Genomic DNA, 27,113 nt, shown 5'->3' with positions numbered 1-27,113 from the left:
TCTTGGGGTTTCATTTTAGAGACTGGAAAATTTTGCTTTTTACAAAGAAAACCTTGCTTTGAAGAGCTTCCTTGAAACCAGTAAATGGGTTGAATGAACAGGATAAGGAAATTGGCCAATCTTTTAGGAGGGTCTTGAATTAAATACACAAAATTCCAATCTGGTGCAGTAAAACAATGTTATTTACCACAAGACATGTTGTAACTGGAGTCTACAAAAGCCTAAGCTCAGGGATACCATTTCTGAGGGGAGAGGATGATCGGAGTTTGTTCATCAAGAGTAACTGTTTCTTTCTTGTTAAACCACTATGGGTATGCCATTGGGAAACTGATGATGTCTAGCCAAAACAGTGTGCTTTTGCAGCCTATTGTCCATCTCTTCAAGGTTTTTAAGAGCTCAGACCTTCCTACTCTTCAGTTTACAGGTAATGTTGCAAATCTTTATGAAAGTTCTTACCAGCGTGAGAAGAGAGGGATCTTCCGAGCCTGCTAATAAGTGTGAAAAAAAAATATGACCTTTTCAATAGCAATAGCTGAAAACTTTTTGATTTTTAATATCAAATTTCAGTTTTTCAAGTGCTTTTTTTCAACAGGTTTTGACAGCTGTTACATTTATTTGCCATGAGTCATTGTTTTCAAAAAGAGACTGAAATCTGGCATTTGCCAAAAGGTCACTAATGTAAATATTGATAATTGCTTCTTAAAGTTCTGAAAGTTTTTAGCACTGGTGAAGTTAAGGTCACCAGTAGACACCAGTTGCAATACTTCAGCAAGGGTGCTGGAGTCAAATTGATGTGTACTGCAGCAGATGCATTGGACTAATGGCTGGTAGCTTGCACCCACGAGGTGGGATCGGTATGTTAGTGCTTACTTTACCAACTTGAACAACAAAGTTGATGACATAAGAATATAATAATACTAATGAGTAAAGTCACTTGCAAAAAATAATGTAAGCAATTTAGAGGCGATGTCAGAAGGCACTCCACTGTTCAGTCTCATGACTCAGCTGATATGCCCTTTCAACACCTTTCATGCCCTCTTTGAATTTTACCATGGCAAGATCAGTAATAGACAATAATCTTCATGGAGCTTATTATTAAAGATTGTATTTCAAAATAAGCAACACATAAGACTTCTATCTAAAGTTATGTGGTGGTAAAATAATATGCCATAACTGATAGACTGTCAATTAGTCAATTATGCAATGCAAATACCACAGACAGTTTATTTTTAGAGGCAAAAGAAGATAAATGCATTATGAAAATGAATACGTAATAAAAGCTTTTGTGGTTCTTCTGTTTTGGTTTGCAAGACACTTTCTACATTCTTGTTTTCTAAATGGATCAACCATGAACATATAATAACCCAGATTAAGTCAGCAGAGGCAAAAAAAGAGATTTTCTTGATTCAAGCTACATGTGGTATTAGTCATGTGGTTAACTGTTGAAAGCACAACGAGGTATGAATTAACACTACCCATTTGTTCTGTATTCAGGGTCTTGTTTCAATTACAGAAGTTTATTATATGACAATACTTTAAAAAAAAAGTATTTTACACAGTTATTGACAAGGCTCTGATGTTTCTATTTACCCTTGCAAAACAGTTTATAATTCGATGTTGGAAAGTATATCCAAGACAACAAATGCAGTGTTCCACACTCTTAAAGACATTAGTCACCTTCTACAGCCTATTGTATAATTTGCAAAGGGCAAGATGCATTGATAAACTTGATGGCAATGTTTGAAATAACTATAGTACTTATGAAAAATAATAGAGATGCAGTGGGTTTGTAAAATTAAAGATTTTTTCTGTGATAAGAACTGAATGTGTAAGGGGTGGAAAGAGCAAAGATTGCCACAGCATAGTGCATAGGTGAACAATTAAGAGCACCATTCTTTTCAGCTTTCATGAAATTGATGTTTTACATTTCTCTTGGGTATACGAATGTCCTTCATAGACTTCAATGACTGCTAAAATGTACCATTTTATATTAAGGTGAGTATCAGTTCATAACATAGATGGTTTTTTTGGGAAGGCAGATCTTAAAATGAACATTCTGGCATCTAGAACTGGGTTCTGTGACTGGCTCCACTGTGGAGCTTGTGGGGACTAGGAGTTATCACCAAGGCCCTGAGTCTGAATTTATCTGCAGGAAGGTAGCTTAAGAAGCAAAATTACCTTCAGATGGTCTATGTTATGTATAACATTGATGTAAGAAAGGAAAAAATCCACATTCAGTGGTGTACAGGCTGTACCATCAAAGTCATGTTAAAACATAATCATGAACTTGAATAGTAGTTGAGCAGGACTTTTCTATACATGGCACTTCCCCTATCAGATCTTTATGCTATACCTTAAATTATTTTCTAATGTTGTTACTGTTCCTCTGATTCTGTGGTTAGTTTTTCATCAGTTTTGGTCTCGTTTGTGAACCGTCCATGGACAGATTGCAATTTTAAATCATAGAATCATAGAATGTTTTGGGTTGGAAGGGACCATTAGAGGTCATCTAGTCCAACCCCCCTGCAGTGAGCAGGGACACCGCTAACTAGATCAGGTTGCTCAGAGCCCCATCCAACCTGTCCTTCAATGTTTCCAGGGATGGGGCCTCCACTACCTCTCTGGGCAACCCCTGCCAGGGTTTCACTACCCTCATTGTAAAGAATTTCTTCCTTATATCTAGTCTAAACCTACCCTGCTTCAGTTTAAAACCATTACCCCTTGTCCTGACACAGCTGGCCCTACTAAATAATATGTTTATTATTCAAAACTGCAAAAATCACCTGTTCATTAACTAGTAGTTGACATGATCTGACGTTTAATATCTGTAATTAGTCACCTGATTTTTGACTCCCATTATTTTTGTTCTGCTTGGAACAGAAAACAACTACCACTCTCCTCCTAAAGCAAATAGATTTTGTAATTACAGGAATCTTATCAGTGTATATAAAACTTATTTTCCATAATAATCAGAAAAATATCTACATGCTTGCTGTGCTCATAACAATTAAGTAAGGAGGGGTATGGAAATTATGATGGAAAGTTCAACTTCGAAGCAGATTAATTGGTTTTTTATTTATTTTTCACTCTGTGCACATGGTGCAGTGGGTGTTTCTCAGAGTGTAAGCCCGGTTGACCCGTGATTTCTATTTCACAGCTGGATATCATCAGATTTTTTTTTCCTTGTTTCCACTTTAAGAAACGATGCTGTGGTGGTATAAAAGGCTTGTGCTACTTTGGGCTAAGTAAAATCTAATAACAGCTTCCACTCAGCAGATGACACTTTAATATCCTTTTAAAAATGGAATCTGAAGCAGTTGTTTGTAGATATAAGTTGGAATGAATGAAGAGGGCTCTTCTGTTATTCCTTGCCCTGTAGGTTTTTGTCTCCTGGTCAGAAAAATGACTGTGTTCACAGGTGCCTGTTTTGAATAGCTATCTGGAGGCCCAGCTGCGTGGTACTGATCTGGTGCCTGTGTGTCGGCTTGGTTTATGTAGATGTAAGGAAATGCCTTGAGCTGCTGAGAGGATACAGAGTGTGCTGTGAACAACTAGTTCAGAGCAGCTCTGGGCTGGGGGCTGGCTCTTCCCTCCTGACTCTGGCTGCTCCCCAGGTGTTGGAGGATTGAACTGAAGCTGGGTGAGCATTTCATTTTGGCAACAGTGGTGGAATAATGGTTTTAGCATGGAGATGGAACATTTTGAGAAAAGTGGTGTCGATAGCAAACTTTAAAAGGTGAATGAACAAAGTGACTGAGTTGTTTGGGAGAAAGCAGAATTGCCTCAAAAGATGACTGGCAATGAACCTGAATACCTGCATGCACCAAGTACATTTGCATTTGGGCTAACTGGAGGGAAGACTGTGTAAACCTGTGGTGATTCCGATGGTAATACTTTTGGGAAGGAGTTGAGCTTAGGTAGATACAAAGATAGCATATTCGTTGCATGGTTCTCCATCACTGACAGTGGCATATTTGAGTGTCATTCTTGACTAGCTTATTTTTTGTGATGCTTTTTTTTTGCTACGCAGAACAGGTATGGCATTCATCTGTCCAATGTACTAGTTGTCCTGGACTCCCTTCCTAGTCAGTGGAAACTTAAGGAAGTTGTCTTAAAAAAATGATATATACATCATGCCCTACAATTATTCTAGTGTGTCACCACTGACTATAAAGGCAGCCTAGTTTCTAAGCATGCAGAAGTTTGCTTTGAAGTATAACCTGACAAGAAATAGTGGGAATGCACCTTCAGGTGGTGTTACTAGCTTTAAGGGCTCTTGTCTCCTTCATGCTTGGTCTTTGAAGGGGTATATGCTCTAGAAAATGCTAATGGTTTTCTGAATGAGAGTGAAGGGAGAGGCAAAGCTGATGGGAGAGAAAATATACCAGATCTTAGTCTGGTTTTGCCTTTGCCTTGATTTAGTGTGAAATAATCTGAATTGGATAGAGAAATAGCTGATTGTAATAGAGAAAAAGCAGATGAGGCAGCAGAGGCATCTGTGATTTTCAGCACTGGGAAATATATACTAGAAATCAAAAGATGGTCTGGTTATTTGGGTCTGAATTTTGGAGTACTTCCTGCTTCCCTTCACATATTCTAGTATAAGGATTAAAATCTTAGATGTAAAATTTTAAATACTGATGAATATAGTGACACAAACCCATCTAACGTGTTTCAGTGCTTGCCCCAGGAACATGCTGTCTCCTGTCATGAGAAGCCCAAGAAGATAGAATCATAGAATCATAGAATCATAGAATGTTTAGGGTTGGAAGGGACCACTAGTGGTCATCTAGTCCAACCCCCCTGCAGTGAGCAGGGACACTGCTAACTAGATCAGATTGCTCAGAGCCCCATCCAACCTGGCCTTGAATGTTTCCAGGGATGGGGCCTCCACTACCTCTCTGGGCAACCTGTTCCAGTGTTTTACCACTCTCATTGTAAAAGATGAAGGACTTTCACTAGTTTACCAACTTGACAAAAAGTTTGAAACTTGATCCATAAGTGAGAAGTTTGAAAGTTTACATTTCACTTTCAGAAACACAAGCCTGATTTGTTTGACTGTAAGGGGTAGGTACGTAATCATTTGTGCTACTTGTTGTCAACTGATGTTACTTGACAGATATGTGTGTGTTCTGGTAGAGAGTACACATCTGTAAGGCCAGGGTATTCCCTAGTATGTTCTCTGGCCAATTGTATTCTTATCTAGATGATATTTTAATTGTGCAGTTGGCAGGAATTGTCACACATTTACCCTTTTAATTTCAGAACCATACCTAATTTTTTTTGACTTCCCTCTGTTTTCCGGTTCTTGTACTTTAACTATGAGGTGTCTTGTGGATATATGTTTTTGGAAAGTTAAAAATTATTTTCTAAAGAAAATGCTCTGAATTCAGATACTACTTTGAACCAGAGGGGAGAATTTATATTAAAGATATCATGGATTAACCCTGATGGGCAGCTCGCTTGCTCACTTCTCCCTGCCTCCACCCCAGTAGTGCAGGGAAGGAGGAAAGGAAGAATAAAAGCAAGAAAACTTGGAGGTCAATATAAAACAAATGAAAAAATAAATATTTAAAAAGTGAAGGATAAGTAGAAAGAGACAGAAGAAAACAAAACAAGTGATGCAAAGGCAATCACTCACTACTTCCTGTGGGTAGACCGATGTGCAAGTAGTTCCCAAGCAAAAAGATGGCTAACATCCCTAAACCCTCCTCTTCTTTTTTTATTGCTGAGCATGATGTTGTATGGTATGGAATATCTCTTTGGTTAGTTTGGGTCATCTGCCTGGTTGTGTCTCCTCCCAGCCTATTGTGCACCCACCAATCTGTTCACTGGAAGGGCAGAGTGAGAAACAGAGGTGGCCTTGGTGCTGTGCAAACACTGTTCAGCAAAAGCTAGAGCATTAGTGTGTTATCAGTACTGTTTTATTCAAAATTCTAAAACACAACACCATATGAGCTGCTGTGGAGAAAATTAACTCTATCCTAGCCAGGCCCAGTAAAATCTCCACCCCTTATTCCATACCATTTATGTCCTGCTTGGGAACTACACTATCCAATACATCCTCATTAACCACCAGCCCCCTTCCTGTCCTTTGATTTACACACAGATTTCTTCCTTTAGTCTATGGGTCATCTGTGTGAAAGGTCCATAACATGTCTGTAACATGTTCATTGAGTTTAGTCTATGACTTGGGTTCTCTCTGTTACGGTGATCACTCTGAACAGGAGAGGCATATTGTGTTGAGTTACTGGATGCCAAAATCAGCTCAAGTTAGGTCACTGCTGCACTTGTTCAGCTTTTGCAAGGCTCCTTCTCTATTGCTTTAGGTGATTCTTTTTTACTTCCTAAAATAAACACCTCCAATAATCAATTATTTCCCCCCAAGATTAAATCTCCTTGAGGTACACATCGGATTTCCTCATCCTCCTGCATCACTCACCGAGTGTAGTGGGTCCTTGAGCAAAAGCAATCCCACAAACAGGTTAGGTTTGCCTTTTCCTAAGGGAGAAGTAAACTGTGCTGTCATTCCCAGCCAGTTCCCCATATGCATTACAGGGACCTTATCTCCTTCTACAATATGCATGGGTTTTGTTTGGTCAGGGCCAGGTCAGTTACCTGATCCTCTGGTGTTAACTAGCCAAGTGGCTTCTGCTAAATTTGCATCCCACTGCTTGTATGTCCCAGTGCCCATCCCTTTGAGTATGGCCTTTAACAGTCCATTGTATCCTTAATTCTTTCAGGTGGCTGGTGTGTGATGGGGAATGTGGTACACCCAATCAACGCCTTGTTCCTTGGCCTATTTGGAAATGAGTCCCATTGCCTGACTCGATTCTTTCTGGGGTGCCATGTTACCACAAAATTTGCTTTTTAAGGCCCAGAACGGGGTTTTGGGCAGTGGTTTGGGTTACAGGGTATGTCTCCAACCATCCAGTTGTTACTTCTACCCTGGTAAGCAGATAACGTTTGCCTTGGTTGGTTTGTGGCAGTGCAATATAATCAGTCTGGGGGGCCTCCCTTGCTGATATTGCAGCCACTGTCCTTTGTATCAGAGGAGCTTTACTCACATGGCTCACTTGATTATGGTGCATGTTTCACATTCATTAATAACATGTGCAATGGCTTCAGTGGTTATGTCCACCCCTTGATCTTGAGCCCAAGTATATGTTGCATCTCTCCCTGGATGTTCTGATGTTACATGGGCCCACATTCCCAGCATTGGAGCAACCGGGTAGAAATTCACTCACCTGGTTGATGGGTGAAATCTTTTTGCCTGTCTCAGAGCTTGGTCATGGATCAGGACCGGATAGGTTTTGCCTCTTTTATGATTTATATCACTTTCCTTTCCTGTCCTGGTGCACAATAGGCTGCCTCTTCTGATTCTTCCTCTCTCCCCTTTTTAGGAGGAGCTGCTTCTCTTACTAACCAAGTTGATTTCTGCTTCCACTGTTTCTTATTGACTAAAGGAGCAACCATAATAGTTGAGGGTTAGGTCTCTGGTTTAGTCTCAGTACGCATTTGTGTGGCCTGAGAACAGGCGACTTCCTTGCCCCTTTGAGGGCACTGGACAGTGGCTTGATAGACACGGACCAGGCCCCAACACAGCTTTAAAAGTCACTGTGTTACATAGAAAGCATTGCCTAGCTTGCACCAGACAACAGGAACGTGAGACACTAAGGAGTAGTGGACAAGATGTTTGATGAGCGCTGGAAACACAGAGTTGTTTGGAAGCTCTATCCAAAATGCAGGTATTAAATCTCAGGATTAAGAGACTAGACACACTGATGTAGCCACTCAGGATTTCATGTGTCTTGGAAAGCAAACTAGAAAGGGGAAGATAAACAGCCATACCATATTAAAACATTTCTTTGGAAGCAAACCCCATGTGGTTCTGTGAAGGTTCTGATATTTCTTTTTATATTATTTGCATGTCAGCATTGCAGGTGTGCATGTGAGGGACTGAAATACATCATTATCTTGAGGATCTATTCAACTTTAGAAGAAAAATAACCTAAAGTGGATGCAACTCCTCAGCATTTGAGAAGATGTGAATACTTAGGAGGCTGCTGAAACAGGCAGTAGCTTAAGTGCCTTTCTGAAGCAACTCTTGATTTACTCTATTTTCACTGAAGAGAGAATTGCATCCCTCGCTTTTTGCTTAACAGAGTGTTGCCCCTGCTGCCATCTCTGTAGCTGTTCTGATTGTACCACTGTTCACAAGGACTTTGGAAGCTGACTGGGAAATGTTCATGTTAGAGGACAAGATTGGTGGCAGCCTGGTCTGCAGTGATCATGCCCTGGTGGAATTCAGAGTCTTGAGGGATATGGGCCAGATAAAGTCTAGAGTCAGGACCCTGAATTTTAGGAGAGCAGACTTTCAGTTGTTTAAGGAATTAGTGGATGGGACTCCCTGGGAAACTGCCTTCAGGGATAAAGGAACAGAACAGAGCTGACAGCTCTTTAAGGATATTTTTTCTTACAGCACGAGAGCTCTTGATTCCTATCTGTGAGAAATCAGGCAAGGAAGGCAGGAGAACAACAAGGCTAAGTAAGGACCTCCTGGTCAAATGAAAGTGTAAGAAGGAAGTGCACAGGCAGTGGAATCAGCGTTGTGTATTCTTGGAAGAATATAGGGATGCTGCCCAGATGTGTAGGGGTGTGATCAGGGAAGCTAAGGCATAGCTGGAGCTGAATTTGGCAAGGGATATGAAGAGTAATAAGGGCTACAGGTATGTTGTTGAGAAAAGGAAGATTAGTGTTGATCTGCTTGAGGGGAGGAGGGCTCTTCAGAGAGACCTGGACAGGCTGGATCGATGGGCTGAGGCCAACTGTATGAGGTTCAACAAGGCCAAGTGTCGGGTCCTGCACTTTGGTCACAACAACCCCATGCAGCGCTACAGGCTTGGGGAAGAGTGGCTGGAAAGCTGCCTGGTGGAAAAGGACCTGGGGGTACTGGTTGACAGACGGGTGAATATGAGCCAGCAGTGTGCCCAGGTGGCCAAGAAGGCCAATGGCATCCTGGCCTGTATCAGAAATAGTGTGACCAGTAGGAGTAGGGAAGTGATCCTAACGGACTAGGAGGAGCTGTCCTAGGAGGAGAGGCTGAGGGAGCTGGGACTGTCTCCGGGGATCTTATCAATACCTCTTAGGCAGCAGCAGAGGGAGCCAGGCTCTTCTCAGTGGTGCTCAGTGACAGGACATTAGGAAAAACTTCTTCACCAAAAGGGTTGTCAGGCTCTGGAATGGGCTGCCCAGGGAGGTGGTCGAGTCCTCATCCCTGGAGGTATTTAAAAGAAGGATAGATGAGGTGCTTAGGGACATGGTTTAGTGGTGGGATGGGAGGGTTAGGTAAAAGGTTGGACTCGATGATCTCAAAGGTCTTTTCCAACCAAAGTGATTCTATGATTCTATGATTCTATTCTATGATTAAAGAAAATGTATCCCCCCCCCAATAAATAAGACAGGAAAAGTGATGACAACTGACAAGGACCTATGTTGTCTTTTGAATTTTTTGGGGGACATTAATCATCATTGGAAGCAATCTTTTATCCCCATGCAGACTAGAAGCAGGTTGTGTAGATCATGTGAACAGAAAAGCTTTTTTTTAGCAGCGGTCTCTTCAGCTCTCTGAAGGAGGTTTGGTTTGCTGGCAGAAGAGCTTTTCTTTTAGGTCTTGCCAAGCAGAAATGTGTTACCTGCTCCCCATGAAAGGCATTCAATGGTTGGGGACTGTTAACATTAAGTGAGAGAACAGGCTTCTGTAGCAATTCCATTCCCTGTAACTTGTTCTATTTAGTGGCTGTTCCCCTCCATTAGAGATGTGTCTAACAAAATGGCAGCCTGTGATACCTCAAATAAAATAACAGTGTTGTGTAATGTCCTTGCTGTTAAACTGAAAATGTATTGCTCGTGTGCACTGAAGATATTTTCTACTGATAAAATTTTCCCATTCCAGAGACAGCAAAATACAGCTAGAACATGTTTTTTGAGAGAACTGTCCTTATGAAATATTTCTTTTCCTCAAAAAACATGTTATGTCACAGTTTTGGAATTACTTAGTGCTTTTACAAAATTTAGCGTTCAGACCATTTCTGCTTCAAAGTAATGCTCTAATATGAATTAATTAGGCTGATTTTGGGGGGAAGTATGGTTTTTGTTTGTTTTTCTTAAAGAAGAATCACTGCTGAACAGTATTGCATTGTTCAGTATAATGCCTTTGTATATAACTGTACTCACTTAGGACGTTTAATGCAATTAAATTCTCTAAGCTACTGAGAGATCTTGTACTTTTGTACAATTTCTCGTTTCAGCATGCTATTAAGTTGAATTTTTTTTTCTCTACTGACTGTTTGCAAGCAAATACATGTTTGTGCATGGAAAGTCCATAGCCACCTTTTGTAGCATTTCAACTGTGAGGTGAAGAGCAACGCTGAGCAGGAAATAAGTGACAAATGTTCATTGTGGTTGGGGTGGTGGTATTTGAGGGTGCAGTGTCACCAGCCAATTTGTAAACTTGACACAACTGAGGTTTTCTACACACAGATAGTGATTTGTGCAGTCAGAATACCCCAAGAAGGAAAGCAACTATTTTGTAACAATAAGAACTCAAAATTTAACCTCCATGGACATTGTTCAGGGTCCTTTAATTTTGTTATCTCTGACTCTGCTTACTTGAAGATACCAAGGAACATGTCAAGCCCACCTTCCCTTGTTTGTTAGATTTGTTTACATTCAGCTTTGTTTTTCTTGAAAGAAGCTGGAGGTGTTATGGAAATCTTGCAACAATGAAGCTCAGTAATCTTGTACACATGTTGCTATGGCATTCCTTAGACTTCTGGTGAAATGGCTTTGAATATAAGTGGGATAGGACTTGATCAACAAGGGCACCTATCATTTTTCTAAATGATGTGGGTCTTGCTATTCTTTATTTCCAAGTAGTGCTGAAAACACGACTCACTTTGCAGAAGCATAAAAATGCGTTCACTAATAAGTTGTGATGTTCACTATTGACTACAGTTCCGCAAATGAGTTCCCCATTCTTCAAATGAGAGCTCATTCATATGAATTATTGCCTTTGGAGTTGAGTAGGGGCCTGTGCTTTGAGTTTCAGAAGAGAGAGTCTTGCAGTGGACGTGTCCACGTGGAAAGCTCCAGCACCAGCTGCAGTGTAATGTCAGCTCAACTGCCTTCCTTAAAAACCAGGTAGTTTGGGAACAATACCAGTCCACTCCACAGGAGAATGGAGCTGAGGAAAGCTGTCTGCAAAAATGAGACACATGAGCTTGTCTTGAGGTGCGTGTAGGTAAGGCTAAACTGTTTCTAATATTCAGGCTGGCTAATTGAAAGTTATTGTGGCATAATTGTGTTGCACTGCGTTGGTTTAGTGTCTTACTGATCTACAGATTGGAAAAGCATCTTTTTATTTGTGATTCATTTACCATAGGACTAAAGGTTCTAGACTGTTTATAATTACAGGGGAAGTTGCTGTGTTAGAGTTACCCAAGTTCTTTCCAGGGAATGATTAGTGAGAAATTATTATCTTGCTGCTTGGCCAGATTAATACAGTTCAGTCCCTTGCCACTTTATCGTATTGAAGGTAGGAGTTTTTTGACAACATTATGTAAGCTGGTTACAGCAAGGCTTTTTAAATGCTGTTCCCACTAGAACACCACATCCTTTATCTGGGTCTGGAAGCAATGATTTAAATAGCAATAAAACATTACTGTTGAGGAATTCCATTCTAGGTCTGTGGTTTAGCAGTAACTTTGTTTTTCCTGTTGCTGAATTTGAGGGTTAGGATTTTTCAGTGTGTTCAGTGATTTGGCTGGAGGAGGAACTCTGTTCCTATGGGAACATTATGTTTCATTTAGCAGAACACTGCTGCAGCTTAGCAGTGACCACTCCCACATTTGTTTGCCAGTGAAGCAGTTAATGTCCATGTTCATCTAGATTTTAATCTAGATTTTGAAATAAATTAATAATATGTTTGAAAGGATTAGAAGCTAGTTCATTGCTGCAGAGTTTGAGGGAAAGGAGCACATCTTTTTTTTTTTTTTTGCAAATCAACAGTTTTGCTGGGGACTGCAATGTTAGGGAAGGTGCCTTTGTGGTTTTGTATGCATTTGTTTCACTGTTGAGACTTAGTTATTCAAGAGAGTTGACTCTAACCCCAGACAAACTGCAAACTCTACTTCTGCTCATGCAGGTTTCTGTCTTTTTAAGCTGTTCCTATGCATCATTTTACTTACTTTAAAGCTAGCAGCACAGTATGCCTTCCCACATTGTGGGGAAAAAAAAAGCCAGTAGTACTTGGGAGAGAGTAGAAGACAGTATTGGCCAGTAACACCCACTACAACAGTATTTCATATAATCTTAGGACAAACAGGCTTGCAAAACAGATCTTGTGAGAAGTCTGACGTGTTTTGAAAGTACAGAAGGACCTAGCTACGAACAAATACAAAACCTCCTTTTCATCTGCCAAGGACCATGTTCACTTTTTGCAATAACTGGAGAGGTGATGAGTGGTCACAGATGAGTTGATGGTGATGAGATTCCATAGGTGACAGCAAGCCTGGTGCACAAGTATTGCCAGGAGGAAAAGTTTGCCTCTCGCTAGGGAGTAAGCTGTTATCAGGTGTCCATGCATTTTTCTGTATTTAAGACTGGAATCAGTGTCCTGAGTTTATTCTGAAAGATCAGCTTCAATGCTATTGGTCTCTTAAGAACATTCCCAGTACCATGTATATAAGGAACACTGAGATTTCTTTTTGTGTGGCTGAGCTGAACTTAAATGTCTGGTCTATTGTTAAATGGAATTATTTATTTCCTGACTTACTCTTTTCTGCTATGAAATGCGCATTTTCCCGGACATCAAACTTCTTTGACGAGGCCATCGTTTTAGTGAGAAACTCTGGGATAGAGAAACAGCAGGTGTGAAAATCAAGTTTAAAGTAGTAACAAAAGTATCGTGAATTCTTAAATCTGTTTTACCTTCCCACCTTTGTGGACTTACTTGCAGCATGTCTTAAAAGTATGGTTTCAAGTTGTCAGGATATACAAGTCTATGTAAGATAAATTTCTTTTAGTGAGCTTTGCAGGTTCCATGCAGAACTCAAAATTGGCAAGTCATTCGTTGAATGTAGATGGGTTTTATCTTCATGTGGAAAATACAAACTTGATGCATTTGCAGGGGAATGAAGTGAGATGAAAACAAGATGTAATGAGTCCCACCCCCATTTTGTGTCTGATTTCTGGTATTGTGGTGTGGTTCCCTTGCTGTGCAATGCTCCATAAGCTTTCTCTTCTGATAGCCTGTTGTTAGGGCTTTGTTGAAGCATGTCGAGGGTCTCATCTGGACTGTGTGCTGAGGTTTGCTTTTTGTGGAAACAAAGGGAGAGAGGAGGTAGATAGCTATGGAGAGTTTGTTTGTAACTGAGTTCCCTTTAACCTGGGAATTGTGTTGCAGTCTTCAGTAACATAAATGAAACTGGAATTTATATCAAAGCTTGCATGAACTCTGGGAGCAGAGCCTCTTGCATGTACTCAGGACTGAGGTACAGGGTGTCTTTTATACTTTGAATTAAAGACGGTAGTTCATATATTCCCTTATTTGCAAATGAACAGCTGAGGTCTAGTTACTCATGGATCTCCTTCAGGGTGTTGCATTTTTTTTTATATTCTGAGATAATTGCTCAGGTATAACTCTGTGCTTTGTTTTCTGTCCCTTAGTTCAGTGTGGACAGCATTTTCTGTTCCTGTGTATGTCAGCCAGGTGCAGAGGAAAGAGCAGGAAGAAGTTCAGGGCACCCTTCCGTTCTCTGTCAGGTTCTGGCAGAGTTGGTGCTCTGTTGTCCAAGTAATCCCCAAAGGCTGAGCTTTTCTGAAGCTCCACTTTCTCTGAAAAAAATGGGCCACTTTCTGGCCTGGTTTCCTAAGGAATTAAGTCATATGTAGTTTTTGTGTGTGTATGTGTGTGTAGCTCAACCAGTGGAGATTTCACAAGGAGAGCATGGTTTTCAGTACTCCAGTTGCAGGATAAGAATCGGAGTCCTCATAAACAGTGTGGGTTATATCTAGAGCCTGGTCTTCAGCCCAGGAGACCCTTGCCAGTTCTACTATGAACTACTCTGCTGCACTCAAATTGTCAATCCGTATTATGGTTAAGTTTTCTTATCTAGAAAACAGTGAGGACATTTGCTTCCTTTGCAAACTAATGAATGAAAGGTACCAGATAATACATAGGTGTAATATTTATTTTGCCTATATCCATTAGTAAAAAATACAAAGCACTAAAATGTTTGCCTATAGAAGTCAGTGTCTGCAATAGCAGTCTTGCATGCTTTTTTTTGTACCATCTTTTGTTTAGAAATTAGTTGTTTTATTTTAGCAAGCATTTTATAACTGCTCTCTGAGTGTGAAATGAAAACTATAGTTATCCATGCTGGTTTTATTTGTTTATTAATTTTTCAGTGGTATCGGATCTCTCATTGTCACTGCAGGGATACTTAGATGTGTGAGTTTTTGAGTACAGATGTTGTGAAGTGATAACGGAAAATATGCCACATTTGTCTGGCTCTTTTATAGCAGAAATTGTAAAGGGAAGGCTTTCTTTGCTTTGTTTAATGTGTTACCTACAGTTTGAGCAGCACAGGAAACAGAATGAGAAACAGATACAGCTACTGTGGCTTCATTTTAACACTTCCAAGGCAATCAATCAAATAATACAGGGATTATTGTTATATACTTGGGAATTTTTTTTGACATCTAAACTGGGGGCCAACTACTTGTATATAATACATATGGTCCCTATTAAGATAGTTATCAGAGACCTTATTTTCTTTTTTTACACAGCATTTTTGTGAGGTTGGACAATGTCACTTTAGCCTCATTTACAAAGAGACAAATAAGGAACAGAGATGTCTAACTGATGAGCACATGCAGATTGGGTTGGCACCATGTCTTCTTCAAGAGCATCTGCATGACAGACTGCCACCGTTCCTTGTGGTGTTCCAGCATCGTGCCGTACAGCATGACGGTTCAGAACTGATTTGTGAAAAGTGCATATCGTGGTGCTGGAGGAGGAGGAATACAGCAGAGTGTAGAAACCTTGTTATCTGTGCCAAGTTAAACTGCTCTTGCTTTTTGGTTATATGACCTGAATTCCCAAATACTTCTGGAATTATTGTAGCTGAAATTACAAATAACATGCATGATTTTGAGGGCTTTTAGTGACTGTCTTTAGGGATTTCACTAGTTTTAAAAATCTGTCTCATAAACAGTTGCTGTAGATCTTGTAAGGGCTCATGTCCCTCCAGACCCACACTACACACTTAAGCTGTGCTCATAAAATAAAATTAAGCACAAAATATTGAACAAATAAGTATGTCCCAAACAACCCTTCAAATAACGCAGAAGAAAGAGGAAAAGTGAGAAAATACATCTGAATTGCTGTTATAGCTGTAATATCATAGTTTTTATTACAGTATATTAGCTGTAATATCATAGTTTTCTAAAATGAAAGGTACAGTATAGTAAAAAGCTACACTTTTAATTAATCCTCTTCTCCTCCACATACAGTCTCATTCTCTTTCCAAATACCATTTTGTGGCTAAGCTTTCTTCTCAAGGTTTGGGAATTGGAGGTGTCTTTTTTTCTCTCACAACACTAAAGTCTGTTTTAAAAATTACTCTGCTTTCTTTCAGCTTTCAGTGAATAAGAAATGGCCCTTGCCATTCTCTGTTTTCCATCAAATGTCAGTGTTACTACAATAGCTGCTGGTAGTGAATCAGGACAGAGAGCAGGTATCAGACTTACTAAAATAGTACCAAATTCTCAGTCCTGTTTGCACTGTTACATGTTAAGCTCATTCTGAACTGAGATAGTAGGGTTGCTGCCATGAACCTGGGGACATCTGTTTACCAAGGAACTTGTTAACAAACAACTTTGCTATTTCTTGGGAGCTTACACAGAAATGAGCTGCGGTTGTAACTCTGGTCTCTATCAGCTGCTCTGTCATGGAAGTTGTAATTCAAATCAACTTTAGAAACTGAGCCGTGATGATTTAAAAGCAGTGAGCTACAGATGACACTATTCTTATGATAAAGAAATGTACAATTTTAAGCCTTTGCAGAAATGCAAAGTGTCCTATGTGTGTGTTAATTAACATAGCAACTCAATATCTCTGTTGTGTCAAACTGGTAAAGGGATTTGCCTCAACTTGGCAACTTCCAGGAGAATTCATGTTCACCACTAAAATAGCATGTATTTCTTCATTGCTACTCTGAAAGCTAGCTTGAGAAGGATTTCTTTGGAGAAATTCAGCTTTCTTAATTTTAGTCTTTGTCCCTGATGAGTTCATGATTAAGTAATGTATTTTGACATGATTTATTGTTCATGCAATAGCATAGTAAATAATGGTTTAGACACACTATATTAAAGCCACGGCTCTTGAGCATAGAACAGTGACACTGCAATGTAATGATCATGTCTAAGGGGCAAACCATACTCTTATCTGGAATATGCAGTACATGAATAAACCGTTGCAAGCCAGATATTTGCAAAGCATTTCAGCATTTGGACTGCAGGATGCCAGTTCCACGTTCTGCTCTTGAACCCTGCATTTTCCTGTGCCCTCCACAGTGCATTCCCTGTATCTCTGTTTCTCTCTTGGCCGGAGAGGTGGGAATTCATGAGGCTGCTGACAGCATCTGAAACCCAGCACAGACTCTTCAGTGTATTAAGTACATCTTTTTCCACACATCGTCACTGATGGCAATGGCTACTTAGGAGGTGTGGTGCATAGAAGAAGTTGGATACATATGCTTAAGTTTTTGTGGGATTAGGATTTGCCTTCGCTTACTCTTGATTTTTGTCTAATTCAAGGGAGTTATGGGAGTGGCTCCTGCAGACATGGCGTAGTGATGGCTTCAGAGAATACTTCCCATCTGAACTGGTGTTCCCCAAAAATGGGCTGAGTTTACAATGAAGTAATCATTAAAATATAGCTCAGGAATGGTGGGAGGCAAAGCCCACTTGCTAGCAGAAGTTTTTGGCTTGGAAAAATTCCAGTGCTACTAAATTTTTCACTTCATAACGTAGTACCTGGTGTCAGGCTACATTTCCATCCTTGTTCTGCATTTGCTTAATGTAGTAGTTTCTGTTGCTCACTGGAGGTATATAAACTACTGCTTACATCTACAGGTGCCCTTTATATTTGCAATTTCTTGCTATATCTTTAGGAAATTAACAACAATTTAGTAATAGTTATGCATTTTAGGGTTTTCAGTTAGCTTTATTGAACCATTTTTCATTTTCCAGACAGCTGTTGATGTGAAGCCAAGGGTGGAGATCTGTAATTATTTCAAAGGACACCAGAATGTATTTATTATTTTCAACCCAAGTGAGTAAATCTGTCACAATGCCCATTATTTAGTGGTATGAGAATAAACTATGCTTTATAATGTTGTCATTAAACCAGCAAGGGTTTTTTTGCCTTTTTTCCTCCCTCACATTCATTTCCTTCTTTATGTTTTGTAGTGCATTATTACCTTCTGGCTGAATTCTATACTGGAGATGCACAACAGCAGATCTGATCTGACTAGGGAGGTAGAAGTGTGTCTGTGAGAATATCCCTCTTGGCAGAAGATATGTGATTAAAGGAATGATGAGAAACATCCACAAATCTGTTTCGAGAGATGGTGAATGAAAAAAGCACAGAAATATTCCACTGTATTTGTAGGCTCATATCTGATTATAAAATGAAAGCTTGCCTTTTTAACATGATTGTGAAACCTCAGGAGATAATAATCTTAAGGTTTAAATCCTTATTTGAAGCTCATCCAGGCTGTTACACCCTTAAATTCTGTAAAATCTGGCTGAATATCACACAAGAACAGGCTTTTTTATTTTTTTTTTTTTTTTGTGAGGTTGTTTGGTACTTACTGCCTCCGCTTCATCTGGAAATGCTGTAAGAGCCTTTCTCATCATATGATATTTATAATTATTATTATTTCAGTATTCCTCATTCCAGACTGGGTGGAGTGGAGGTTACAAGGATGATCTTTGAACTCTAATTTAATATGACTATGTATAAAGAAATGTCTTGGTTGTACTATCTGGGGTGAAAAAAAAAAGACCTTTAAAACATCCTTATTAAAAAACACTACATAACTTTTAGTGTCTTGGATCAGAGCCTCTAGATTGCTGTCCGGGATTGTAGAGTAGCAGGAGTGCGTGTCCCTGGAGTATCTATTACCTGACTTACTCGTTTATGCTAGAGGGAATTTTCCCCCTATTTTCTGAATATTTAGTGGATTCAAAATAACAAAAATTAACTAATAATGTACATACCCTGCTGTACCCTTCCATAATTATATCACTAATCATGAAGCTGATTTATGTAAAATGGAATAATGAAAGTGCGGTGATTTTGGTTTTTAATTCCTGACCCATCTCATTAAGCAGTGGTAAAACATCCCTGACTGCATGTGTGCAGGGTGTCTCTGGGGTGGTCTATCCATGAGTGCTGCAGAGGTGGCAAAATTCTCTTGCTGGATTTGCCACTGGGTCTACTGGCTGCAGCCAGTGAACGCCTTCAAAAGTTTGTCTTCAGTAACATGATATATGGTACTCTCTTTCTGAGAATTGTTTGGCAGTTTTTGAAAGAACAATTTTTCTTGGAAAGTGCTCATTTGTTGAAACTCTTAATGAAACAATCTGTTTTCTTGGTCTCATGAAAATTTGGAGGAGGGAGCTGTATTTTTTTTTGTGTGTGCGATTGTAAACCAATCATCTCTGCAGTTTTTCTGTGCAGAGATGCTGAGGAAGAAATAGCAAGAATTTACCACATTCATCCCTGGGGATGTGGGAAACTGTGGATGAGATCCCAGCCCCCACTTAGACTGAGCTCTGCCCTGAGTGGTAGGCAACGGGCTACACTGAGATGGGTGAGATGTAATACATCCAGCTGTCTATTTAAATAGTTTGAGCGAGCGCTCCATGAAACACTGTCCCATTAAGGCAAAAGTGTGCACTAGCATTCCTGACAATAACTGCCTGTTGTCCAGGTTCTTGGTTATAGGTAAATATATATAAATACTTTTTCGTACAGGTATAATAACTCACAGAACAAAATTTTCCACGGTTTGTACAAAAATTAACCACATGATTGTTGCTATGTGTTTTAGTGGAAATATAAAATACAGGAGAAAAAGTGTTCTTGCTCTGAAAATGAAGTATTGTTCTAGAATATTGAAAATTGTCTTTCAAGACAGATGTGTTACAGCTCAGAGATTGCACCAGAGAGGAATTAAGTATTTTTCAAGTTCTCTGAAAGTGAGTATTTTCAATACGCAGTATGACCAAGTAGTTGGTTCCTCCATAAAACTTACAATGACTCTCCTGAGAATTATATCTAAAGTGTATCTTCATATGAATTTAGTGCTCAGACTATGCCTAGTTTTTTGGGTTTTTTTTCAGTACTGGCCTACAAAACTGAGTTGAAACTCACAGATACATTAATTTTTCATTCCACTGATCACAGAGCTTGTGACCTGGCTCCCAGTGAATATACCTTTTCTGAGTATTAACTAACTAGGGTCCTTGTAGCTAGCCTGAAAGAGGTAAAAATGTGACTCGGTACAGAGAATAATAACCTTCCCACACCTCCTTATAATCCAAGAGGTGAAGTATCTTGTGCTACTGTATTGCTCTCCAAGTAGTTGTTCTGGGAATAAGTAGAAAATGTAATTTCTCATCCTTTCCTTTCACAACATGTGTAGTTTTTATGCATTTGTGTTGAAGTACCTCCAGTCAGAAGCCAGTGCATCTTTGTGATAGGCATTTTATTATACAGAATGAAAAGGTTTCCTACTATAGCCTTTACCATTTGAATAAAGAGAATTATGTAAGTCATAAGAGAACTAAGCATAGAAGAATTGAATTGGAATTAGGTATCTATTAACAACAACAAAATGCCTGTGCCATAGTAATGAGGATGCCTTCTGAGGCAGCTGTTACACAGTACCATGAAGGGGACTTTTTTTTTTTTAACATGAACTTTGTGTTGGAGTGCATAAACTCTAAATTACTAAATTACATAAATATTTAGGTGAATTGAGCTTTACTGGCAGACATGTAATTCTCAAATAGTTGAGATTTTTTCCTATCTACATTCTCACAGATGTGTGAAAAAACAGTTACAGTGCAGGTAGCTTTTTTTTTTATTTTGAGAGAGAGAGGGTGTTAAGGGAGAATTGTAAGGAATTCAAACTATTAAGATAACATTTTTATTCTATTTTGGATCTTAGGGATTCAGTCTTTCAAATACAGTATAACTCCCAAATTATTTTTATCATCTGGCCTTTTGGCAACATTTAACCACATTTTTGTAGCCATGTTGTACTTGAAATGCAAAATCAATGGGAAATGTTTTTGCTTATGCCACCTAACATTTATGAAAAAAAATCTACAGAATTCTTGGAAGAACAGGGAAAACTATTGGACTTTACACCCCAAAAAAAAAAAGAAAAAGGAAAAAAGAAAAAAAATTATATCATTAAATCTTTCAGTTTAGAGTACTTTTATATGAAGTGTGCTCAGGTCACCAGGATTTATTGTTGGTTTTGTTATTCTGCATGAACAGATGGGCAAACTGAGATGGCTGTGGCAGCGGTGAGCTGAAGCAGCCATTGATGGAACAAGCTTTCTCACCAGAGCATGGCCCAGAGCAGGGCTGGAGCAGAGCCCAGTGCTCTCTGGGGCCCTGCCCACTGTCTGTGCTAGATGGAGCGCTGACCTGGCTGGGCAACTGGATGCTAGCTCCGCCATCTCTGCATTGTAACCTGTGAAACCTTGTAGGCATGACTTTAGATGTATTATTCTTCAGGTCCTCTGGAACTGTCTCTGCCATATTCAGCTAGACATCTTCAGCTTCTAATTTAGTCCAAGGACATAAAGAATGGATGCTACCAGGTTGCACGGAAGAATGACACTATTAAAATAAAAACCAGCTAATATTTGTATTTTATTTTTAGCTTATTTCCTGTTGTTTCCCCGTGGCTGCTGACGTAGACACCAAAGCTTCCTTTCTGGTTGCTTTGCTTAAAATATACATACATTATGCATATATGGGTCTGCATGCCAGAGTATCTGGGTGTGGACTTGTCAGATCATTCAGTGTATTTGCTTATGAATAAAGCAGCATCAGCTCAAACTCCCTGAAAATGAGAACTATCAGGAGGTTGCAGAAGGACCTTTCTGTGAGGCTTCTTCTTCTTCTGCAAACATAGCCCTGAGAACATAGATGCCCTGCAGCCTGTATTCTCAACATGTGTGCTTGTAGCACAGACAGGCAGATATTTCCCCTGACAGACAGACAATAGACAGTGGACCCAAACACTAAATGTCTCTCCTCCACTACTTCACAGTAAAGGACTGAGTCAGCATGTGGTACTTAATGTCAGAATTCATCAGGAGTTACGGTATTTATAAGTACTGAAAGGGAGGCTAGGCCCTTCAGATAATAGTGCAGGATGCTATCCCTTGAGGTGTCATGTGGCTTCTTGCTCTCTCCCTTCTATTTTTAATTTCCCTTTGAAGTGAGTTTATTGAGTCACACAGGACTGAAATAAATACTTAAAAATGCAACAGACAATAATTCAGCTTCCTTATTTCTTACCTTATTCATGTGCTGACCAGACACTCTTTGTCTTCTTAATTTCCGATCTCCATCCCCAAACTCCGTGCGCTTCCTGAATTTCTTTGGCTTATGATAACACCACAAAACCCATCCAATTACTCATTTAGGCTTATTGTTTCCTTTTTTTCCCTGAAGGCTAGCCAATTCTCATAAATATAAGTTGTCCCTGGACAGGTAAATTTCAGCACATGGTGTGGTGAAATCAGGTGTTAGGCATTACAAGGGGTTCCCAATCTTTCATGAGCATTGCAAATATGTGTAATTAGGAATGATTTCCACACACACACACCCCCACACACACCCACTGGACATTTGCTGGAGTTAGGAAGAAGATAAAGGTTGTCAAAAGCTAACTTTTCCTATTATCTTCCTACTGCCTGAGTGTACAACAGAACTGAAATTGTTACATGGTATTGCATGTTGTGTCTCGGTCCCAGCATTGCATCATTTTCGCCATAACATCATGTCCAATGACAGATGAGGCATGAAATATCCTTATTTTGCTCAAAATACCTTGTTCTTGGCACATTTGTGTGTATGTTTTTAAAAGATACTGTAGATTGTAGCGAGGGGATTCTAATTCTACTTAAGTGGCATTAGGAAGTCCTGGGTGTAGTAATAGCACCCAGAAGACAGGGGTTTGACCACTGTCTATCTGGGATCTCAGGATTTCACATGAAATTTCTCAGTTGTATGAATACGTGTGAGTCAGTTCTCCTTCTGGCTCACTGTGTAATATTTGGTACCCAAAGCCTCCATTAAGGGTCCTTCAGCAGAGTATCTACATGATACACCCACTCATAGATTCTATATCAACCCCTATGTAGCTTCTGCTAAGTGTAATATGCATTTGTTCTCTATTTAAACTTCTCTTGATTTTCTTCTTGTAGGTATTATGACAACTTTACCCAGTGCACCGAACGTGAAGCCAACAATGCGAGTTGCTTTTGGCCAAACCCCCTCGCAGAGGGCTTTATCACTGGAATTCATAAACAATTCTTTTCAAACTGTACTTCAGAAAAGGTTCACTGGGAAGATCCACCAGATGAAATTCTGATAACCCTGATCTTGATCCCAGTCATGTTGACATGTGCCATGATAACACTGGTAGTATGGTGCAGCAAGAGAAGTGATATCCTGGTGTAAGTTGTTCCTCTGGGCTTTTTTTCTCTCCATTTCCTTCTTGCAAAAACACTAAAAAAGGAGGATGAAGAGAGAAACTTGACATAAAGATTTCAGATCTGCTGAAATGGAACCTGTGAGATACTGAGACAGAGACAATATTCCTGTGAACAGAGCTGCCTCCTGCTGCTGCTGAAAGTCACTGTGTCTGAGCTTGGCCATCGGTGTTGCTGGTGCAAAGTTCTCTACTTCCATTGGGCCTCATCAACAGTGAATTCACAGGCAGCTCCCAGGAACAGAACAGTCCCCAGGCAAATGGACCCCTCAGCTGCAAAGGGAGTAAAGTTACTTTCCCATGGGTAAATCTGGTTGGTAAACTAAGTTTTGCAAAACTGTATTTAAGTGTATGTACACACGGTGTAACATTGACGGTGGGGGAGATATCTCTTGCAGTTTTGTGCAGGATGCTTGAGGTTTTCATCTGTGAACTTTTGTGACTTGCATAGAAGATCACTGGCAAAGGAACTGAACATGGATGTGACCAAGTGGCAGCTTTTCTTGGAAGCTAGTCAAAAACATTATCAAGAACTGGAAGTATTGTCCTGGCAAAGAAACAATTTATGTCTCCAGTGTCTATCCCCACAGGGAAATTATGCCATGTTATAAAATAGTTTATAAAATGTCTTTAAGCATGGCTACTTGAAATTGTATGGCTTACAAACTAACTCTGGGAAGATATATAGGTCTTATTTTACAGAGCTTGAAAATGTGAGGGCAAATTGGTTGATTATAAATATACTAAGGACTAATGAAGAAACCTTCATATGCCAGACTCTTTATTTTTCCTCTTTTATAATTATTATTCTTGACAACTTGTGTTCATTGTATACTCCCCACTCTCACTTCAATTTGTGCAAGTGATATCCTACAAATAAATATAAAGGTGTCATGTTGATTGAGGTGCCTTTCAGAGTATAATTTTGTACATAAAACAATTCTTTGTCCTGTGAAGAGTGTGGGAACTGAAGTATGAACATCAAAGCTTGGAACAGACGTAGGAGGAAAGAGAAAAAATCTACTCAGAAAACTTATTCTATGAAGCTATTCCTATGTAACAGTTTAAATAAATAAAGACCATATGCCCAAAATAAAACAACTTCTATGTGGTGTAAACCTTTCTTTTCTGTGATTTCACAAAATCCCTTTCAGTCAAATGCTCTTCTATTATAAATGAGCAGTATCTGTTAGAGTGACATTTTTCCAAACCTTATGCACACAAATAAAATACAGGTTGAATGGCCAAGTAATGGCGTTTCATATATATGCTAGTTAGATTTTCTCCTTTAGGATTCTGACCCACTGTTTGAGATTTAGGTCTGTGTGAGAAGCATTTCCAGGCTTGCCTCAAATTAGAAGTGCCCCCTTTACTAGAATTGTTTATATGTAGATAAATGAAGAACACCTGTAGCTGTACTGGTTTGTTTTCGCATCCTTTCACAAGAGCTGAAGGTACCAGCTTGTTTTTTTCATTACCCTCATGTTAGAATGATTCATTTTCTAAGGTGTTTCCTGTGTGTTTTTCCAAAGATACTTTTTCATTCTAAAGGTGCTAGCAGCAAATTGCTCTTTGTAAAAGAAGAATGACATATGTACTAACAATTTTGGTTTAGTTTTCTACTTAACTATTGTTTTCTGCATTGAAATGTTTCAGTCCACCAAAACTAGTGAAGTAAACAACCCATTTCATTTGATCAAAAAGGTTGTTTGGTTAAGTATTTTGTGTGGCCAAAACCAAATAATTTTACTTTTTGAATGGAGTTCCATTTTAATCCTCATTTTACTTTAAATTTCAACAAGCTTCAAAACAAGTTTCAAAACTTGAGTTTGGAAATCACATTAGCAAAAAATCTTACTTTTAAAAACCATGTTATTTTCAATCTAATTGCCATATTTGGTGCAAATTCTTGACCAGTTCTGGCTCATTTCAAACTGTGTTCACCTGATCAACAGGTCCTCTGAGAGATATCAGCCAGCTTAATTTAGTATAAACCACATTGGCCTCGGTATTAAATGGAGAAGAAATTGTCACCTTGATGACATCACACTACTAGATGTATATTGTGGTCTTTAAATAAATACCATGTTTAAACAGATTCTGTTTAATTTGAAAATAAAATCTAGTGTGAACTTTTCAAAGAGTCTTAAGAAATGTAAGAATCAAAGAATAAAAGATAGTGGATTCTCCTTCATGTGTTGTGGGATAGGGCGAATGATTCTGTAGCTGCCCTGTGATTTGGATGTGAAAATTTAATCTTTTTTGTTTGTCATCCCCACCTAAAGTGTGATCTTCCACTATTTTTTTTAAAACACTTGACAGAAGGGCAGAGAAGTTCAAACAGTGCACGGGAAATGACTGCTAACTTAATGTAGCCTGAGTGGTTAAATCTGGAGAAACGATTAGAGTGTTTCAAGGAAAAAAGCAGCTGCAGTGTCCAGTTCTTAACAGCTCTGAACATTAATAGGGAACCAGAATGGTAACTGTTGGATCATTTGACATAACTTGTACTATGTGTTAGCGAGAGTTAGTGCTTATTTTCTACTGCACGGAGCCTGCTACCTTTCCCCCAAAGCCTGTTTCCATGGCCAAGAAAATCACATCTGGGACCAAGAATCTGGTGCGTTTTGTAATTGTGAATTAATTCTATGTTACAACGGAATCACAGAGGAAAATAGGCAGAGATTCAAACAGAAAGAAAATAACAGGTTCAAAATCCTTCCTAGAATTGGAATGGTGGTTGATCCCAAGCAATACTTAGGCAAGAAGAGAAGTGACAGGCTTCCTAAGCATCTAACTGACATTGCATACAGACTGGGGGAAAAAAGGATCAAGAGCAGCCGGGCAGAGAGGCACTTGGGGGTACTGATGGACAAAAAGCTGGACATGAGCCGGCAATGTACACTGGCAGCCCAAAAGGCCAAAAGTACCCTGGGCTGCATCAAGAGAAGTGTGGCCAGCAGGTCGAGGGAGGTGATTCTGCCCCTCTGCTCTGCTCTGGTGAGACCTCACCTGGAGTACTGCATCCAGCTCTGGGGCCCTCAGCACAAGAAGGACATGGAACTGTTGGAGCGGGACCAGAGGAGGGCTACTAAAATGATCTGAGGGCTGGAGCACCTCTCTTATGAGGACAGGGCGAGAGAGTTGGGGTTGTTCAGCCTGGAGAAGAGAAGGCTGTGGGGAGACCTGATTGCAGCCTTTCAGTACTTAAAAGGAGCCTATAGGAAAGACGGGGAAAATCTTTTTAGTAGGGCCAGCTGTGACAGGACAAGGGGTAATGGTTTTAAACTAAAACAGGGTAGGTTTAGACTAGATATAAGGAAGAAATTCTTTACAGTGAGGGTAGTGAAACATTGGAACCTGTTGCCCAGAGAGGTGGAGGCCTCATCCCTGGAAACATTCAAGGCCAGGTTGGATGGGGCTCTGAGCAACCTGATCTAGTTAGCGGTGTCCCTGCTCCCTGCAGGGGGGTTGGACTAGATGACCTCTAGGGGTCCCTTCCAACTCAAAACATTCTATGATTCTATGATTTTTTTTAATTCAGGAACAATGGGGAAAATCTATATTTCCGTCGGGAATAAGAGCTACAGCAAAGAGTTGACAGAGGATGATAACTAACAGGAGCAAGACAGTCTGAGAGAGCTGCCATCACTTTCCAGAAAGATATCAAGGGTGAAGGTCAAAGGAGGAGAAGAGCTCTTGAAGTACAAGGAAAAAGATGGTCGAGAACACAAAACAATTTGGGGCCTCTTTCCAAGAGGACGACCTCCCCAGAAGGAGTTTGGAAGCAAATGCCCCCTAGTGCATTGCTAATGAATGCTGAGGAAATCACGCATGATCTCTACCCCTCTGCAAAGTTCATGCAGGGGTGATCAAAAGGCTTTCTTTCACCTCTGGCATCCCCACAACCAAAGGAATGGCGACAGTAGAAAAGCCTGTCTGTCTGTAGCCTGAACGTCCTGATGGCTTGACAGGGAGGCCCAGCACCTGCACCCAGTGCCTGGCCACCGAGGCCAGGGACAGCCCCGGGGCCTCCTGAGCACAGGGACCTCCTTGGGGCCAGCACCCAAGGGCCTTCCTCCAAAGGAGGCTGGGCAGAGGGGCGGCGGGTGGGGCTGCGCATGGGGGGCCCCGTCACCCCCATGTCACAGTGCCAGCACCCGGCAACGCAGCAGTCACAATGCCCCGGGCCACTATAAAAGGGGGCACCCTCCCCTCCCCCGCTGCCAGAGGTGGCCT

At 40.1% G+C, this 27,113-nt stretch overlaps 1 protein-coding gene across 1 annotated transcript in view; it reads left to right on the top strand.

Moving 5' to 3' along the window:
* RAMP3 (receptor activity modifying protein 3) overlaps positions 1–22,843 on the top strand; it is a 94,148-nt gene extending 71,305 nt beyond the window's left edge. Inside the window, exon 5 of the mRNA XM_009635126.2 lies at positions 22,588–22,843. Within this exon, the coding sequence (XP_009633421.2) occupies positions 22,588–22,843 (256 nt within the window). The remainder of the gene's footprint in view (positions 1–22,587) is intronic.
* The last annotated feature ends 4,270 nt before the right edge of the window (positions 22,844–27,113 follow it).

The sequence above is a fragment of the Egretta garzetta genome, unplaced genomic scaffold, assembly GCF_000687185.1.
Source record: "Egretta garzetta isolate BGI_Z169 unplaced genomic scaffold, ASM68718v1 scaffold883, whole genome shotgun sequence".
NCBI classification, from domain to species: Eukaryota; Metazoa; Chordata; class Aves; order Pelecaniformes; family Ardeidae; genus Egretta; species Egretta garzetta.
The sequence above is the reverse complement of the archived record's forward strand: the minus strand, read 5'-3'. Positions and strand labels throughout refer to the sequence as shown.